The 19,456-nt window shown below is 42.9% G+C and overlaps 1 protein-coding gene across 1 annotated transcript in view; it reads right to left on the bottom strand.

Annotated features, from left to right (window-relative positions):
• The window catches only part of LOC109479318 (zinc finger homeobox protein 4-like), a 141,461-nt gene that overhangs the window by 4,498 nt on the left and 117,507 nt on the right, over nucleotides 1-19,456 (bottom strand). Inside the window, exons 10-23 of the mRNA XM_019781272.1 lie at nucleotides 13,905-14,067; nucleotides 12,631-12,934; nucleotides 11,709-11,957; nucleotides 11,145-11,312; nucleotides 10,565-10,688; nucleotides 9,692-10,047; nucleotides 9,152-9,295; nucleotides 6,944-7,122; nucleotides 6,736-6,751; nucleotides 6,252-6,389; nucleotides 5,258-5,376; nucleotides 4,725-4,911; nucleotides 2,616-2,852; nucleotides 972-1,070 (exon numbers count right to left, since the gene is read on the bottom strand). Coding sequence (XP_019636831.1) covers nucleotides 972-1,070; nucleotides 2,616-2,852; nucleotides 4,725-4,911; nucleotides 5,258-5,376; nucleotides 6,252-6,389; nucleotides 6,736-6,751; nucleotides 6,944-7,122; nucleotides 9,152-9,295; nucleotides 9,692-10,047; nucleotides 10,565-10,688; nucleotides 11,145-11,312; nucleotides 11,709-11,957; nucleotides 12,631-12,934; nucleotides 13,905-14,067 — 2,483 coding nt within the window. The remainder of the gene's footprint in view (nucleotides 1-971; nucleotides 1,071-2,615; nucleotides 2,853-4,724; nucleotides 4,912-5,257; nucleotides 5,377-6,251; nucleotides 6,390-6,735; nucleotides 6,752-6,943; nucleotides 7,123-9,151; nucleotides 9,296-9,691; nucleotides 10,048-10,564; nucleotides 10,689-11,144; nucleotides 11,313-11,708; nucleotides 11,958-12,630; nucleotides 12,935-13,904; nucleotides 14,068-19,456) is intronic.

Genomic DNA, 19,456 nt, shown 5'->3' with positions numbered 1-19,456 from the left:
ACAACGGTAAAAATCAGATTTCATGGATGTTGTTGAAGAGGTTCATCAGTCACGTAGGGTTAACAGTTACATGTAGTAGAAACATGTACCTCCAAATTTTCAATGTCTACTGTACATCTATACCTATCTGTACATGATGTACATGTTTCTTTCAAAGCAAGTCACTGATTGACAAAATTTCTACTAAACAGATTTCTTGAGAGATGCTAGAGAAAGCTTTGAATACATGTATATCTTTACATGCATTAAGTCCCACAATGCAAAAAATAGGTAATTAATAAATAAAAGACTGCTTTGTTATTATATTTGTTTTTCTGACCCTGACCTCTTCCCTCATGACCTCAAATGAAAAGTGGCCAGCAGGTCATTTTGAGTACATTGTATTGCAAAAATGAACAAAAGCTAAAACAAACAATTAAGTACATAATACAAAAGAAATCAATTAACTGGATAAAAAATTCTTTAGGTGTCAAGACAGTTTTTGAGAGCAGCCAAAACTCGAGCGCGTTGAAGATCCCACTGCATGTATCAAAAACAGTACAGGTCCTTCCCGGTGTGAGTGGTTCAACCCTTATACAGTCTGGTCTTACAAAACTGGTGTGTCACGCCTGAAGGCAATTTGCCAGATATACAATTTGAAAAGATATCGCCAAAAAAATCTGTCCCCCTCAGGGCTGGAAATACCACCTGCATTTGCAGGTAATAATTGGAACGGAGCAGGTATTTCTGATGTCTATCTGAACCGAACCTGCACTGGTCTATGTATTGGGTTTTATATACATGTAGGTATATGTGGATTGCTATTTTCTGGATTGACTGTTACCACCTATATGGAGTATAAAAGAAAAGAAGCAATGGCAATGGTTTATGAACAGTTTTTCACACTTCCTAAATTCTGTCAAAACCCCTGGGCGGGATGCCCTATATGGGGTTTGGCCCAATATGAAATAGAAATATAGACAGTTGCGTACCTGGAAGTGTATTTTCTGGTGCTCTCTCCACATGTCCAGGGACGGGAACATCAGGCTGCACTTGTCACACTGGTACAGCTGAGGTGGGGCCTCCAGCACCTGGAACACAGACATGATGATTGGCATTACAGGTGAGACAGGTGAGTTAGGTGGGGCAACAGGTGAGAGAACAGGTGGTTCAGGTGGGATGAACATCACCACACTTTCCGTTAGAGCTTCGGCCAGCATTACGACTTTCTTTTGCCACGAAGGCATTTGAGATCCCCAGACAAAATTTCAGTTTAAGGCTGTGTCTCTGAGACACCTGACAATGAAAGGCTAGGTATGGGGTTTGCCAGTGCACTGTGATTAGAAAATGACCATGAACAACCTGAAAACTCGATGTAAGAAATATTGGTGGCATTGGTGGAATGTCGAATCCCTTTCCTGGAATTTTTCAACTATACAAGCTTGTCTTCTTCTTTTGAAAGAAATCCTGCAGGCCTAAAACCCCATTCAGAGCCTAAATAAAAGAAAAAGCTTTCCAGGCGATTGACTGAACAGCCAACAGGTTTCCCGCTAATATTACAGGTATTTATTTCTAATACCTGCATTATTAATGACCTAATCCCCACCTTTCATTGTGCACAGACAGAAGACTGTCCTTTTACAAAGTGACCCTCCCTCAGGTTATTTCTGATGCACTGAAATTTTTCTTCATTTCAACATTCCAACAATTCCTACATCAATACCAATGACAAAGGGTTCATTTTGACATGTGCAGCCCACTTTTTAATTAATAAAACTTCTTTGCAAACCACATGTTCTTTTGGGGGGTTGACAACTGCATGAAGCAATATTATCACACCATAAAATGCTTGATTGCAATTTGGTAAATGGCAGCTCTCATCAAGGACTGATAGTCATCAATAGAGGGTCAAGGTTTCCACGGGCCTTCCATTGAGGTGACAAGCCATGCGAAACTTTGACGGATGTGTCCTGACTGTGTCTGGAACAGGTGCATGTAAAACGGACACACCCGGTACCCATATCATTGTCCCTTCTTTTCCTTCCTTCTGAGTGCTTTCCTTCCCCAAGAGTGCATCTATTTTTATTGCCCTGCTCGATGAATTGCACAATTAAACATCATGAATGGTGAGCAGACATCAAAGTGAAACATAAAATGAGAGATTTCACACCTCTGTGACATTTGATAGGTTTGGTGAATTTCTTGTTTTATTCAGTATAATTGTGAATTTCTTGCTGATTGTGTACGCATTCACTTTACTACATGTGACTGTCAAATTGACTCAATCGCCAAATAAAAGTACCAATAGGCCACACCAATTTAATTTGTTGGTTCACGGATTCGCCTGCTTCATTTTTTCTGATTTGAGAAAAAAAATTTCAGACTCTGAATCAAAATGCTCAACAGTTGAAGAAAGTCCCTTCTTCTTCAGAGTTGTTACAGTTTTTCCATCGATCGGTACAGTGGTTTGATTAAAAGTTTGAAACTCATTGTTTGAATTACAAACCAGCCTGGTATGTTGACTTCATGGTTCCTATCATTCTACTTATTTGGGGCTATCATAGGATGCCTAGGCCTGTTTTATTTAAAAGAGATTTAACAAACTGAGTCAACAGGAACAGAAACGTTGATCTCACCTGCGAGGGAATGGGCTCCAGAGGCAGCAGCGGGGGGTCTGTGCTGAGCGTGGGTACGAGCGGAGTGACAGGGCCGGGCGGGGGCGGCGCAGGGACCGGTGTGTGGGGCGGCGGGGCGGGCGGCTCCTCCGGCTTCTCCTGCTGGTGCTTCTTGTTGTACTCGTCGCGGTAGTCCTTAGCCAGCTTCTCCACGTGGGACAGTGGCAGCTGCAGCTTGTGGATCTGCTCCTCGTGGGTCTGATGGAAACAGAAAAAATAAAACTTAAGTTTACAGCAACTTATGCTAATTGTTACATCAGTGAAGGTTAGACATCCAGGTAATGTGATACTCCAAAAACAGTTACTTAAGCAACTGAATATGATTTTGACTATCTTCGGAAGGTAGTGGATGCTACCTGAAACGTCTGACCGTTTAAAAAATCTACGATTTTGTATCTGCCCATATAGCAAAGAATAATAATTTAGAAAGTAATCAACATGTTCATAACCTTTATGAGAAAATGAGACTTGGCCAAATATTGCTTGAGCAAAATAAAAAGAAATATTTGAAAAATTTGGGAAGTCATCTCAAACATTGTCAAAAGTATGGAGCCTTGGACAAACCTGTATAATGTCCTTGGACAAACCAAAAAGTCTAAAAATAGAACAAGAGAACATGCTTTCCACTGTTCCATCTTTTTTGGCCAAGACTATTTTTGAGCTATTCCAGTTATTGTTAAGAGAAGTTTATTCACTTGATGGTAATCATTTTGGCACGTCTGACAATTATTTTCCCTTTCTCTGCACAGCAGAAAATTTATGTTTCTCTACGCTTGGCCGGTTCCACGTGGCAAAAACCGTCTGAGAGAACGTCCACACCCGAGTTCATCACCGGTGAAGGACGTTTTGTTTTCCTGAATGTCTGAAAAGGACTATTACGTTCGCTCTGGCAGGTAACAAAGGCACAAGATTCGTTGCTGACACAGTGAAAGAAAAGGGGATTACTGTGACACAATGTGAAATCATGGGAGCGTGTCAAAAACACATTTCAATATGAGATGCTTTCATCAACTAAATTGGCCGATTGGCATTATGTTAGTTTGAGTGATATGACGAGGATGCTAATGTTGAGTGGTCTTAAGTAGCCTTACTGTACTTAAATGCTGTACTTAAATGCCAAAAAATATATCTTGTTGTTTGTCTTTCTTGAAGTGTTATGAACAATTTTAGAACAATACAACACTCCCGTCATGTGTGCATAGTGAAAGATGAACACTGGCTAGAATGCTGGTGGTAACACCCTGCAATTCCAAGAAAATTGTGGTATCATAATATATCATAAACGTGTGTCCTTAACAGGCTTGCTGTCACTGACCTTTAAGAGTAAAGATGGAGGATAACTTCTTTTTGTAGGTCTTTCACCTCTATGCCCCAAGACTAGATCTCTAATAACCCACAGAACTACTTCTGCCTTGAATCATTCTGTCACCTAAGGAATTGTCTACTGATGACCTTGAGGATTAAGATGGAGGCTAACTTCTTTTTCCAGGTCTTTCACCTCTATGCTCTGAGATTTGATCACTGAACTACTTATGCCACCATCTTTTTATCCAGTTGACTCGAATCATTCTGTGACCTAAGGAACTGTCCACGACCTTGAGAATAAAAATGGAGGATAACTTCTTTTCTAGGTCGTTCAGTCCCTGAGATTTGATCATTTAACCCACAGAACTACTTATGCCACCATCTCTTATCCAGTTGTCTCAAACCATTCTGTGACCTAAGGAACTGTCGACTGACCTTGAGAACAAAGATGGAGGATAACTAATTTTTCTTGGTCATTCATTTCTATGCCCTTAGACTGATCACTTTTAATCCACTAAACTACCTTTTACACCATCTTTTATCCAGTTCTCTGACCAAACAAAAAAAAATGACCTTGACAGATGTGCGACTGACCTTGAGAATGAAGATGGAGGAGAACTTCTTGTTGTAAGAATTTCGAGTTTCTATTCCCTGAGATTTGATGACTTAAACCACTGAACTACTTTCATGTACACCACCATCTTTTATCTAGTTGTCTTGGATCATTCTCTGGAAAAAAAACAAATAAAAATGTCCTTGACTGACCTTGAGAATAAAGATGGAGGAGAACTTCTTCTTGCAGGTCTGGCAGGAGAAGCGGTCGACCTTCTTGTCGGCCTCCGTCTCCTTGTTGAGCACGTTCTGCATCCCGCGCCGGTTCTCGTTGAATGCCATCACCATCTCCAGCCCGAGGTCACTCAGGATCTGCCGCTGGCTGTTTAGAATCCGACCACTGGAACGAAAACAGTTACTACGTCAAATGTGATGGAAAACAGTTGTATGTATATGTCAGTTAATTCATTTGTATCAACTAGTTTGTATATTTACATGTAGTTGTAGTAGATCTTACGAAAGTCGCTTAACTTTTTGTTGTATCACTGAAGAGTGTAGTATAAACTCACAGTGAAAGTTTGTTATTGCAAGTAAAACTGGAGCTGTGCACGTATTTCACATCTAAGTCTACCTGCACTAGCCCTTGACAAGAACAGCACTTTATTTGTTGTTGTTTACACCTCTTCCTGTTTACCTGTTGTTTACATGTTTACCTGTTGTTGTTTACACATACAAAAGTTGTTTACCTGGAGGAGAACGGAGGCTGGGGCGTCAGGGCGGCCGAGGCGGAAGCGGCGCTGGCCGAGGCCGCGGCGCTCACCTCCGGCAGGTAGCAGTACATCTGCTGGTGTTGCACTAGCGCCTCCTAGGGGGCACAAACAGAACAACAGGTTTACATAATTATATACATGACACATACATGTACATGAAACTCCCTGTTGGAAGGAAGACACTTTAAGATCAATTTGTGTATCTTTTGGCACCCAAAATCAGCTATGCTTAAAGTTTAAGGCAAATTCAAAGTACAAAATAACTTCAAATTCTACATAATAAAAGGTAATTGTCTAAAACTACAGGTATGTCTAAAACTATGTCTGTAGGGTTTGACATCTGTTTTGTAAACCATGGAAGACGTAATGTTCCACCTGTTGCAAAATTTGTGGTTTTGTGTAGTTAAAAGAAGAATAGTTTTTTCTTTGTCTGTTGTAAGTTTACAGACAAGGGAGGAGTGTGAACATTTCAGTGCAGGAGAAACTTTTTTTTACCAATCACGCATATCCTGGTGGCCCAAAATCACTTCTCCAATAGCCTTCACACGGGTGGCTTCTGACACATACACGTAGCTCATACACATACACGTCAGATTCGAGGAAGACACTAATTGGTCTGAGGAAAATACCAACAGGTCTCACAAACTAGATGCAATTCCACCGAAAGTTGCTAGATGTCGCAACTGACCCTTGTTATACCCAAGAACACAATAAAACGATATCATTGATAGTGATAAACTGGAATATCAGTACGAAAACAGAGTCCAAGGAAGAGACTGTATATGTACATTAATGCACACAGTTTCGGGGAATGAAAACAGTCTTATACAAGTTTTCCTCCCAGATTGAACTTTTTCATTCCCACATTAAAATATCCAAAAACCAACAACATACATTAGTGTGGTTCTATTGATAAAGAAACATCATGCTTCACAGTGTTACAAAGCGACAAAAGTGACAAAAGCCCCACCTGTGAGACGAACATGGAATTGCACCTCTGGCAGGTGTAGACGGAGGGCATGTTGAGCGGCATCATGGGATAGTTGCCGAAGAGGCTGTGCACCTGATGCAGCTGCGCCTGGGCTGCCACCTGTTCCGCCAGCGCCTGCTGCGGGGCGAATACATTAACTTTTACTAACAATCATGACTCGGAACATGCATATTGCTAATAAAATTGGAGCTGTGTTTACATGTTGGAAAGGTCCTACACTTGTTGTTTACCTGTTGTTGTTTAAACATAGGAAAGTTGTTTACTTGCTGTTGTTTACATGTAGGAAAGTAGTTTACCCATTATTGTTTACCTGTTTACATATAGGAAAATTGTTTACCTGTTGTTTACATGTGGGGAAATTGTTTACCTGTTGTTGTTTACATATAGGAAAATTGTTTACCTGTTGTTGTTTACATATAGGAAAATTGTTTACTTGTTGTTTACATATAGGAAAATTGTTTACCTGTTGTTGTTTACAAGTTGTTTATATGTGGGAAAGTTGTTTACCCATTGTTGTTTACCTGTTATTGTTTACATATAGGAAATGTGTTTACCTGTTGTTGACATGTAAATAAGTTGTTTACCTGTTGTTGTTGCTGGAGGATGTCGGCAATACGCTGAGCTTGTTGCTGCTGCTGCTGCTGCTCTTGTTTCTCCTTCAGCTTGTCGGCCAGTTTCTGCTCGCTGGTGCTGGGCTCTGCGCTGGGGGGCTGGGGGGAGCCCTGCGTGGGGGTGGGGTGGTCCCCCCGCCCTTCCCGGAGCCGGCCATGGCCTCCAGGCGAGCCGCCCGCGTCTGGTGCAGCACCGAGCGCATGTGGATGTCCAGCGTCGACCCTTGGCTATACGCAACCTGGGGGAGGGAACAAACAAAAACCTTAATAAGACACTGTGATTTTCCAAAATTAATGTCTTCACACAGTTAAAGGTACTAAAAAAGCTTATTTTCCATGTGATGATGACAATGACGATTTTCCATAAGTCACAGCTGTAAGCTGGGGAAGGGGACAAATCAAAATCAAAATAAGACACAACGATTGTCCAAAATAAATGTTTAACCTACTGGAAAAAGCTTATTTCTGAAAGTCATAGCTATCATGATTATTATAAGCAACCTGATGGGGGTGAGAAACAAAAATCAAAATACCAGTAAGATATGAAGATTGTCTAAAATGAATGTCTCCACACAGTTTAACCTACTGAAAAAGCTTATTTTCCGTAAGTCATAGCTATAAGCAATGAATATCAGCCAAGCTGCCTAAGTCAGTGTAATGTACTGTTTCATTTGACATAAATAAAAATAAGTAACCTGGGGAGGGGACAAGAAAAAAAAACTCCACAAAGTGAAACCTACTGAAAAATGAAAAAATAAAATTTTCCATAAGTCATAGCTGTAAGCAACCTGGATGAGGTATAAAAAACATACTAACATGTATAATAATGAAGACACAGCTTAGCGTTTTCATACAGTCTAACCTTCTCCCTGCTGCCTAACCAAGTACCCAATACATTAGGTTACTAAGCATTCACCTACCAAAGAAGTATTTTCTACTTGTGACTTGCCTGAACAGTTTCTCAAGGAATAGGACTAACACTGAAAGAAGAGAGGCTTGCAGTGGAAGAGATGAGAAAACAACAATGCAACTCAGGTCTGAAAAATAGCCTGAATGCGAACTCTCAACCACTTGGGCCCGAAATAGGTCCAGAAAAATAATGAACACGTTTTTCATCTTATCAAACATCCTCAAAACATCTTCCCATCAAGATATTTCCATTATATAAGTCTGTAACAATCAGATTTAACAAAATTAGCAGGATTTTTGCCCGCGCTTTGTCCCCTAGATACAGGAAGTTAGTGTTATTTTTTTCCCTTTCCCCTTGCTCCGAGCGGTATGAATAAAACTGCTCCCTAATCAGTACTAATCAACTCGCCTTTGGAGCTCGCCACAAAGGAAAAAGTCGTTTGTTAATGAGATGATGCTTCAAAGCAGATGCTAACGAACCTTGCTAATCAGACTTCCTGATTACCGGCCTTTGAAACTTGCCAAATGACAGGATCAGAGAGAGGGAAATTCGAGGACGCTGCTTTCAATTAAAATCATTATAATCCCGCAGGATACATTTTTGCCGTGGAAAAACCGACATTCGCGTGGCGAGAGAGCACGCAAGGAGTATCTCTTCTGCAGATCAATCAGACGCCCAAACACATGCCTACATGTAAATGAGACAGCAGGGGAGTCTAGTCTCATGTTTAGTGTTGCCCCACATTTTTGTGCAGCAGAAAATATTTCATCAGTCGTAGACACAAGAGATGATATTGCACAGAGATGATTTCACATACCAGTAATATTTTGGAGAATAGTGGAGACAAATCTCTCTCCAATATGGAGAAGAGAGGAACTGGTTTGTCAAAGAAAAATGTTTCCAACGATTGAAAAAAACAGAGAAGAATTCCTACATGAACATTGATAAAAACAAAGAAAAATTTCTACTTGAACATTGGAAAAAAACAGAGAAGAATTCCTACTTGAACACTGAGTCATAGCTCCAAAAACTCACCAGACTGAAGGATGCCAACTTGAAATGTTTCATCCACAGACAATTTTACTGAACCTTGACACAACAATGCAATTCCTCAAAAGCCTTTCTTAGGAGAAGGTACATGGCAGAAAAGAACTGCACAGTTTACTCTGTTTACTCTTACTAGAACACTCTCTCCTGCAACTTGCTACATAATGTAACCCAGCAACACAGGGCATCTGCTACTGAACAGCACTTCTGTGAAACATAAAAAATTGGTGACCAGCCTCTTCATCTCTGTCCTGCCACTTGCTACATAATGAAAATCCAACACCACAGTTAGACATAAAAAGCCTCCTTACGTTACAGATGTTACATTTGAAGGGTTTCTTGTCTCCGTTGTTCTGATCGGCGCCCCCTGTCTCCTGCATGGTGCGCTTCAGCTTGTGCAGGTGTGAGACAGAGTTGTAGTGAACCAGGAGGATGTTCTTCTGCGTGAAAGACTCCTGCAAAAAAAACAATGCAGGGTTGGAAGTTACCTGTATCGGTATAGCTAGTTTAACTGCCCTTTGGCACACCAGCTTCGCACGTGGCAAAGTGGCAGCTTGCTATGTTACACCGAACGATTTGTTACACTCAATCTTTGTACATTCAATTGCAGGAGTTGTTTAAAGCTTTCTAGTGATGCCCCAACTGTGCTTGGTGGAAACGAGTTCCAATCTACTACAGTTCTTGGAAAATACTAGAAAATACCGCATGCAGTTCTTGGTTGATAACTCTGATATTTGAAGGCATGACTTGTTCTTTTCTGGGCTGGTATCAGATACTTAGTGGTTGGTACGTCCACCAGTTTATTAGTCATTTTGTACATCATGCATAGTCATAGCCATCTCAGGCCTTACCTTGCACACATCACACTTGTAGGGGCGGTTGGGGTCCAGGTACTTGTCCATGGGGTACATTGGCCCTCCGCTCTTCCTGTGCTCTGTGGACTTGTAGTGCGCAGCCAGCTCGCCCTGAGAGGCGCAGGTCACGTGGCAGTGGTCGCAGGTGAGCGGCTTGCTCGGGTCCAGGCCGGCCGTGTCGTCTTCCGACGTCGTGCTCTTGCTGTCGGCGCCGTCCTTGGAGAGGAGACCGAAGTCGACCTCCGCGCGCCCCGGCTTCTTGTCGCCCAGCTCCGAGTCTTGAGACTCCTCGTCCTGCTTCGTCAGCAGGGAGCTGGGAGAGGTGGCCGTCTCCGAGGACAGGTGGAACGCACCTGTGCAACAGAAAAAGAAATACATTATATCTCTTTCTAATATAGTAAATCCTTTATAGTGAACACCTCTACATAAGGGCCACCTGCCCATTGATATACAGTCAAACTTGTACAAGAGACCACCTCTACAGAAAGACAACCTGGCCATTGTGACCACATTTTGATGTACCAGACAAAGAAACATAATATATTGTTATTAGATCTTTCCAATATAAATGAATACTTTAAAAGTGACCACCCCTGTATAAGGAGCACCTGGCCATTGATACACAAAACTGTACAAGTGACCACCTCTACCTAGGGACCACCTGGCCATTGAGCCATCGATACACTTGACTGTGTATCGATGGCTAAATGGCCAGGTGGTTTGACTACCTGCACTAGTGACCACCTCTGCATCAGGGCCACCTGGCCATTGATATAGTCAAACCTGACAACCTGGCCATTGTGACCACATTTTAGCGGTACCCGTATCTTAGATCATTTTTGCTATAAAATAAGATAAAAAACAACATACCTTGGGCATCTCCTCCCAGAGGCAGGAGGGCGTCTCCGAACATGTTCCAGTAAGACATGTCACCGTTTGCCCGAGCACCGATCTGCTTAGCGGCCTCAGAGTCAAAGTGGCTGGTCTCCATGTGCTAGTGCAGGGAGGAGATGGTTTGTTTGTTTGTTTGTTTATTTAAGGAGCGTCCAATTAGTGACAATACAACCACTACTCTTCCTGGAGTCCTCTTACGTACATTTTAAAACATTTAGCATCAATTAATAATATCAATTTATAACAACAATAATATTACCTCCCTCAAAACCAAAATCCGGACCTCACTTGGAAAGCCATACACAGTGAATTCTGATGCTGACTTCCCAATGTAAATAGTTTTTTAACAGTGATCCTTAGTTTAAGCCTTTGTGTATTTATGTATAGATAATCCAGTAGATGTAATGAGTTGGCGACTTAATGTCCTGTCCTTATCTTATGTTGCTTGTTGTCCTTGTCTCCAGGCTTAGCCCTTTAAAATAGTCTTGTAACTAGTTGGGCAACCCTGGCTGTCTTTTGTACAACTGAAACAACAAAATGAAATGAACAATCTTACCTTGTGCAGGGATGAGATGGTGCGAAAGCTGCGGTCGCACACCGAGCACTTGGTGGCCGCCCGGATCATGTGGTACTGCGAGTGGGTCTGCAGCTTCTCCATGGTCTTGAAGGCCAGCGAGCACTGGTTACACCGGTACTTGTACACATGACGCTCCGACACTGGCACCTGGAGAGAAGAAAGCGCAATCAATCAACGGGTTGTCCAAAACCTAAGCAAGAGACATCCAGATTGAACATGCAGATCTGGAGCAGTGACTACCATCAGACACACGTACTGCCCCAACTCTTTTTAGAGACATTTGTAAGAAGTAGAATGACCAAAATCAACAGTATGTCAATGTATCACAGCAGTTAATTGCTAGAGTATTCTTTCCTATTACTAGATGAGTTCAGCAAAGTATGTGGTTACAAGACACAATATTTAAGACATTTGAAAATAAACACTATAGTATGAAAGGAAAGCACCTCAAGCACATATTGGAAAGAAAGAGTAACCGTCCATCCCAGTGTGAGAGGATCAAATCTTTGAGTACTTTAAGAATGAACAAAGGCCGAAACAGACCTGTTGCCGCTTGGCGTGGATCTCCCTGAAGTGGGACTGGACCGCGGCCGAGGACTTGAAGTACTGGTTACAGCCCTTCTTCCAGCAGAGGAAGCTCTGCCCGTCTTCAGACGTCTCGGGCGCATGTCCCGCCTCCTTCTGGTGCTGACACAGGTTCTCGAAGCTGGTGAAGACCTGCTGGCACCTGTGACATTGGAGAAGGTCGGCGTCGTTGCTGTCATCCGAGTCCTTCCCCTTGTCAGCTGCAGCCTGTATGGAGGTAACGTCAAGGTTACTATAATGAAGACCTTTATTGTACATTTTTGCCCCACTGGGCTAAGCACAGGTCACAAGATTACAATCATAATGTTTATACATATATGTACAAATACATATACATAATATATATATAACTGTTGTATGTATACATTGAAGATAGAAATACTGTTCTTATTCCAATCTGCACAATAAAAAAATTCTATTATTTATCAAGACTAGTTGTAGTCTCAGTTCCTTTTCAAAAGAGTCCAAAATTATTTTGTTGCACTTAAAATTGTATCTCACTTTAAGTATGTAGACCACGAAGCTTCATAGTAAAGCTAATTATGGTCACTTTCTGACTCGAATGTTTATGAAATAGGACTTACTTTTATAGGATCACTTTTGGACTTTTATATGTATGTAATGAATGGACTTGTCACTTTGTTATATTCAACACAACAATGAAGATCTAAAACAAACAAACCATCTAACAATCAAAACATCGCCTACCAGATGCCTTTGACCCAGTGTTGACGTCACACTTCAAAGAAGCCACGTGACAAGCCTCACTGGGTCAGTCTACTGAGGAAGACCAGAGTGACTGGTCAAATGCTCTAGGTGAGAGAATTTTATTGTGTTGGATCTAAAGTTTAACTTAAAACAAATAAACAAACAAACAAACCGTGTCGTCCCGTTCGCCCTCCTTCCCTGACGACTTGCCCTCCCCGCGGTTGGCCTCCTCGAGCGCGGACATGACTGCCCGGTCCATGGCCTGGCGCCCGTTGGTCGGGGGCGGCGCGTCGCCGGATGAACTGGTGGCCGGGTAGGACGGCATGGGGATGATGAGGTCTGCCTCGCTGACGCTCATGAGCAGGCGCTGGAGGCAGTCGGGCGTGACGTTGTGTAGCCGAGTCAGGTGCAGCTCCAGGTGGTACTTGTCGTTACAGGCGTCCTGGCACAGCGGGCACCGCACCAACGGCTGGACACTGCGGGGGACAAACAAGGGGAAAACTCGCTTTTTATGAGAGAAAATATACTCCTCAAGAGTAGGACCTGTATCCTCTGTACTGACTTAAGCATTAAGTGGTCCTGGCACAGTGCACCAACGGCTGGACACTGAGGGAGAGGAACAAGAAAGACGTGTTAAGGAGAAAACATGTTCCTTAAGGTAGCAAATGCAGTCCGGATGTGACGTTGTGTAGCCAAGTCAGGTGCAGCTCCAGGTGGTACTTGTCGTTGCAGGCGTCCTGGCACAGCGGGCACCGCACCAACGGCTGGACACTAGGAGGGGGGAAAATGGAACACACGCTCCGTAAGATAAACTTTACAGCAAAACCTGTGTTGTTCGTACTTGTCGTTACAGGCGTCCTGGCACAGCAGGCACCGCACAAGCGGCTGGACACTGAAGACAGGAAAATTTCCTCTTTAACATAAAAAGATTTAAGGCTGGACACTGAGGGGAACTAAGAGAAAGTGTGCTCCTCAAAATAGAAAATGTTCTCCTTAAGATAGAACACATGCTGCTTAAAATCATTATTGCAAGATTCACACAACTTCAACACTTAAACTTTGGACTTCTTGACCCTGGTCAGTATCTTTGAACATTTGAACTTGATGTCGGGGCACCTGATGTTTGGGTACCTGTGCTGAGAGGTGATGTGCATCAATCCATTCTTTCATTCCCTAACCTTGACTACAAGGACCTGACCTTATATCTGCAATGACTAACAAACAGTACTGAAAACAGAACTTCTCCTGCTACACCTCGTGACAAGGATGACCAAAGAAGAAGCATTTGTGTACCTGTGCTGTGAGATGATGTGCATCTTCATGTGAGCCTGGTCGGCAGTGGTGTAGTTACAGTAGGGGCAGGGGTTTAGCAGTGCATGAGGAGTGAGTGAGTGCATGAGTGAGTGCATGAGTGAGTGAGTGAATGAATGAGTGATGTTTTCTTACCTGTGCTGTGAGATGATGTGCATCTTCATGTGTGCCTGGTCGGCTGTGGTGTAGTTACAGTAGGGACAGGGGTACAGCAGCTGCTGCCCTTGGCCTGGGGACGGGGAGGGCAGGGTGAACGCTGTTCCCTGCACATCCGGCGTCGACGCCTTCAGCAGGTCTCCTGTGGTCAACAACAAGAGAAAACAGTCGGTTAGTCCAATACACGTTCATGTACATTTGTACACTGTACTGTCATGTAATATCAGGTGGTCGAAAACAATACAAAAACAGTTACTGTAGTTAGTCGGATACACATCATTCATTTGTACATTGTACCCTCAGATGGGCAGAAACATGAGAAAACAGATAGTTGATCGGATCACGTACATGTGTGTTTTGTATATGCATATTAAATTTTTGTACTGAACACTATTCTCTCAGGTGGTCGGGTACAAGACAAAACAGTTGGTTCATTGGATACACGCATACATTTGTACATCGAGAAGTGGCTTAGGAAGATTATCACACTGAATGTGGATGGCTAAAACCCACAAGGCTAACCAGTGAAAAGACAAGGGAGAACTTCCCCTACCTCAACACAGGGTGTACAATGTACAATGGGGGTATATGTCATATACCCACAGGATTGAGGCAAATGGCAGGCTGCCATCAAGCCTCAGCATCAGTGTGCAAACACATCTAACCCTCGGGAGACAGGGAACAACTGATAGTATAGTGAGTGAGTGTACAACAGTGATTGTCGCTGGGAATTCGTCCAAGTGATAGAAACCTGGGATCACCTGGCTCAAAATACCCTGCATATGCATACTTGCTGAATTGTGGGTGGTGTACATGTCATGTAGGTAGACTTTGTCAAAGCACACAGAAAATTCTTCCTTGTAATCGTAACTCTCCAAGACTTCCTGACATCACAGTTTGTACACAGGAGTGTTTGCAAATGACGCGTGACAAAGTCGTTAACAAAATCTGAGCAGAGAGCTCGCGAGCAAATATCAAGCAGTCATCCCGGATCACTTTTTCTTCAAAGCCAAGATCTTGAAACCCGGTAATTGGCTAACCGTAATAAAGTTTGGACGTAACAGGAGGGTCTATGACGGCAAAGAGAGTGGGCGTCGGGACATCTTGAAAAGAGTGATTACGCCCACAAATGGGATCACACACAACCTGATTACGGACCTCCTCTCCGCACTTAATGATGTCAGCTTCGCACAACGGATGTTCGAACGTTGGAGAGGGACGGAAGAAAGAAACAGATTAGCTCAACCAGGACATAATTCAATCACCACGCACACACACGCATCCTGACGGGGCCAAGTGCGTAATTGTAGGAGAGTTACACCTAACGACTTTTCCATGACATCAAACATGCATGAAATGTTTAATTTGCTGTAATAATGCAAGCAAAAGTAAGAAATCTTTGAGATTTTCAAATTATCTCCCAAAAAGTGCAGTAAGATATTGAATACACTGATGTTTCAAGTGAACAAGAAGTTTGCGAACGACCACCCTGGTGACAAAGGGCCAGCGAAAATGACCATGTGTGCACATGTCATCTTCATCCAGTTTCAACTAAAAGTATATTTTTCCACTTCCTGTTACTAACATTTACAATGCAGGTAGAATCTATGTACAGCAAACACAGGCTCTACATGTATGTATCAAGAAAACTGAAGATATCGACGTTATTTCCAACAAAATACCAGCTTGGTCATGGTGGTAAAATTCTGCAGGGTGACAATGCCACAACTGAGCCGTTCTAGAGAACAACAATCATCAACAAAGTCGCAAATCTTACAAGAGATCTGATGATAGAGAAAAAGTGTCTGTAACACACAATATCACCACGATAGATAAGTGCGAATCATTTTCCCACAAGCCCTGATGTACAACAAAGATAGGTCAGTGGTAGAAAACGTCCTAACTCAAGACAACATAATCTACACATAAACCCACACAGTCTAAATCATACTGGAAAACCCAGGCCTCCCTCCACTGTCCGCCTACCACGGCTCTCTCAGGGCTTCCCCCGCCGCCTGCAAATGCGATTTTCGCTGCCACTTCCACTCATCAAAGTCCTCGAAATTTCTCTCCCGACGTCACGCCGGCTCACCCGGCCCGCGCCCAGGGCCAGGGCCTATCAGCCGCGCATAACCGGCGGGCACACCGCTCGCCAAGACACGCCAGCCTCCTTAAGCCTGACAAACCGCCGCCGCCGCACGCCGAGATAGGACGGTCTTTACTCCCACCTCATTTTTTTCATCAGCAGTGCCCTGTTTAGAAATTATTAAAACGGCGCGAGGTTACCCCAATCCTGGTTCCCGGACCCTGATATCTCTGTCGTGCATCCATCACCGTCCGAATAAATGCACAGAAGCAAACAAGGAGGGGAGGACATCTTTCAAACAGGTCCTTAGAGTAATGCGCACAATTATTTGGGAGAATCTCGCCGTAAGCAAGAACTAAATTTCACTGCTTGATAAACTCGGGCCCAGAAAATGCGCCATTTATCTTAACCCGCGGGTTGACGAATGGGCTATCTGCAGCGAGGAATTATACATTTTGTGGGCTTCAGCACATCGTGGTCGAGACTTTGCATGGAATGTGGCAGCGCCGCGGTGTAATTAAGTCCAGCAATGGCCCAAGAGACCCACATAATCTTACCGTCGACATCCCATGTCATTTGTCTGCTGTCGTTACTCCCGTCCTGGGTCACAATGTTAGCACCTCCAGCTCTGAATGATATGTGCAAAATGATGATATATGTGGGCTGCTGACAAACTGTGTGTTATAGAAACTCCAAATGACACGATTTTCCCGCTAATTTACCTCTGGGGGAAGCGCGAGTCACCGCCGGGCCCTAAATCTTCCCCCTCATTAAAATTCCGGGTCGCAGAAAGCTGGGCAAACGGAAATGACAGGCTCCCTTCACGGTTCATAATCTGGGGATGCGCTTTATTAAAGCAGGGATGAGGGGGTGAACTTCTACGAGGAGACATACATCACGCCCAAGTGTGAGAAACTTTGCAACACCTGCACACGACACCTGCGAGACTCCCGCAGGTGAGTGTTTTGAAACGGCGATGCGTGTGGCAGTCAGTCACTCCGTCATGGCACGACTTCTCCATCAAAAAGTCGCATCACACATTGTTATCGATGATAAACTAGTTCTATATGTAGAATAGATTAGGCCGGTACTGTTTTTGTTTCATGGTTGAGACTGTACAGTGATTATCGAGCAATAAACTCTGATTCTGTATCTGTATAGCCGGTATAACTGCCCTTTGGCATAACACACCAGCTTCGGAGGCACGCGGCATGGTGGCAGCTGACTAAATTACACCGAGCGACTTGTTACACCTAATCCTTGAACATCTGACTGTAAACATTGTTTAAAGCTATCTATGTTCATTCATTCACTCATTCAAGGATGCAGCGAGAAAAAAACACCACTAACAGCTCTTCATGTGGTGGTAAAATATTCAACACTGACATCCATCAAGTCACCATTCTTTCTCACAGTGGCCTTTGAGTTTGAACCTAGCAGCATACATGTAGGTGACGAAAAAGGAAGAAGAAAAAAAAACAGAAGTTGGTCATTGGGAAATGGTGAGGTGTTCAGAGACACGTCAATCAATCACAGCACCTTGTTTCCCAAAGAGACCTTTTATACATACATGTAATAATTTATGTACAACACGGATGGCAAAAAAAAAAATGTATTATCACGATGCTACAACAGTCACCCACAGTTCTGGACTTTTCTGTAACAATTGCTGTCATACATTTGTACCATGTACGATTGTTGAGCAGTAAAGTTCATTCACTTATTTGAAATATTCGGTTAGTAATACACACTCACTACAAATTCAGATAACAGGATTCAAAATGGCTACTGCACTCCGAGTTGAAATACTGTATCAATAATATCAATGCTGCATTTACCCAAATTTCAAAAATCACAAGAATTTTTCCCCACTGAACCTCCACAGAGAGGTGGGACACCAGAAAACAGGCCTTTGGGACCTCCTGATGTTGCTGTTTCAGTGGTAAAAACACACACTTATTATCCAGTTTTACGTCCTTTGTTCACGTCTTGCACGGGTTCAACATAAATTTCCCGCAAAACTGCTGACGGTGTGGTTCAAATGAAGATCTACACGACGGCCCAAACTTTCTGACAAGATACGCGAACCTCCTGGAAGCAAGACGGACGAACATTAAAGACACAAACACCTCGGGAAAGGCAGCGCCCGACATCAAAGTCATACCTGCGAGTTTTGTGACGTGATTTGGGCAGATTACGCTCCCACAGGCATCGTCAGAATAAGAGATAGAAATGGACTTTCAGAGGAGCGTCGGAGTAATCAGAGTGGGGGAAATCAGTCATACGTCATTCGCAAGCTGCATGGTCGAGGCACTAATTGTCCAAATTGACGCATTCGGGAGGAGAACTCGCCCAAACTTCCCCAGTTAACAGCTTGACTCGTAGGAGATATGCCTGGCGGATGTGATTACGTTTCCCGCCTTTATTAGCGATTCCTCATCGTTACTTTTCAACTAATTAATGTCCTTGATTGTCGAGCCTGATTACTTGTCACTTACGACGCTGAAGTGGCGGGCTGTTTTTCTCGTTTATGGCTGCGAGTGCCAAGGACTCGTAGTACATTACTGTGGGCTTAATTACAACTATGCTTGTCAAGACATATTGGGCCCACAAAATATCAGATAAACATTGTGATGCATCTCCGAGAAACTTCCCCAAGCTCTGCCACAATGATGAAGTAAAGAAATCGTAATCGGCCGTAAGAAATTTCACGTGTCCTTCCTTCTCAATTATCCGGAATGACAGAAACGTAAGCCCGCCGCGCGAATATTCATCAGTTTACATCCCTTCTCCAATTCTTTCAAATTTCTGCCATTTTACGACTTCCAATAGAAATGCAATAACAATAAAAAAGGAGGCATTTGGGGAGGTAAAATGCAGACCAAGGGAATAAATGTAAATACTTCTCTAAGCTTAGTACTACTAGCTCCATCCCTCAGTAACTTTTGGCTGAAGGCTGAAATTGTCCGTTTACACATTATTCACAATGCCCTAGAGATTGATGCTAGAATCTATGTATTTGTGCAGTGCAAGCAGATTTAAATGTGGCATTTACATGTTAAGCATCAATTTTAATTATCTTTTACATTTCTTGCCTAACACCTATGATTGCATCTTTTAATGACTCCAAAGTTTGTGAGCGATATTTGTTATGTAAGACATCTCTAGTAATTATCCTTATTGTTATTACTAATTACTGTCTTCATAATTGCTTTCCTCCATTTGACAAGCCTGAAAGCATCTTACCTGGATAAAACTAAAAGCAAAACAACAGTACTTACCAAAAGAAAAAACTGTTTATGTATAATTATGGTAACGACATAAGCCACTCATGGAAAAATGGCCTTTTATGAAGAAAAAACAACAAACATTTCAAAATCATTTCTGAAAGCAACAATAGAACCACTTGCTTACGACAGTGACATAAGTGTGGCGTAACAACAAG

The sequence above is a fragment of the Branchiostoma belcheri genome, unplaced genomic scaffold (genome assembly GCF_001625305.1).
Source record: "Branchiostoma belcheri isolate BF01 breed outbred unplaced genomic scaffold, Haploidv18h27 scaffold48, whole genome shotgun sequence".
Classification (NCBI taxonomy): domain Eukaryota; kingdom Metazoa; phylum Chordata; class Leptocardii; order Amphioxiformes; family Branchiostomatidae; genus Branchiostoma; species Branchiostoma belcheri.
Note: the sequence above shows the minus strand (reverse complement) of the source record. Positions and strands in the feature narration are given on the sequence as shown.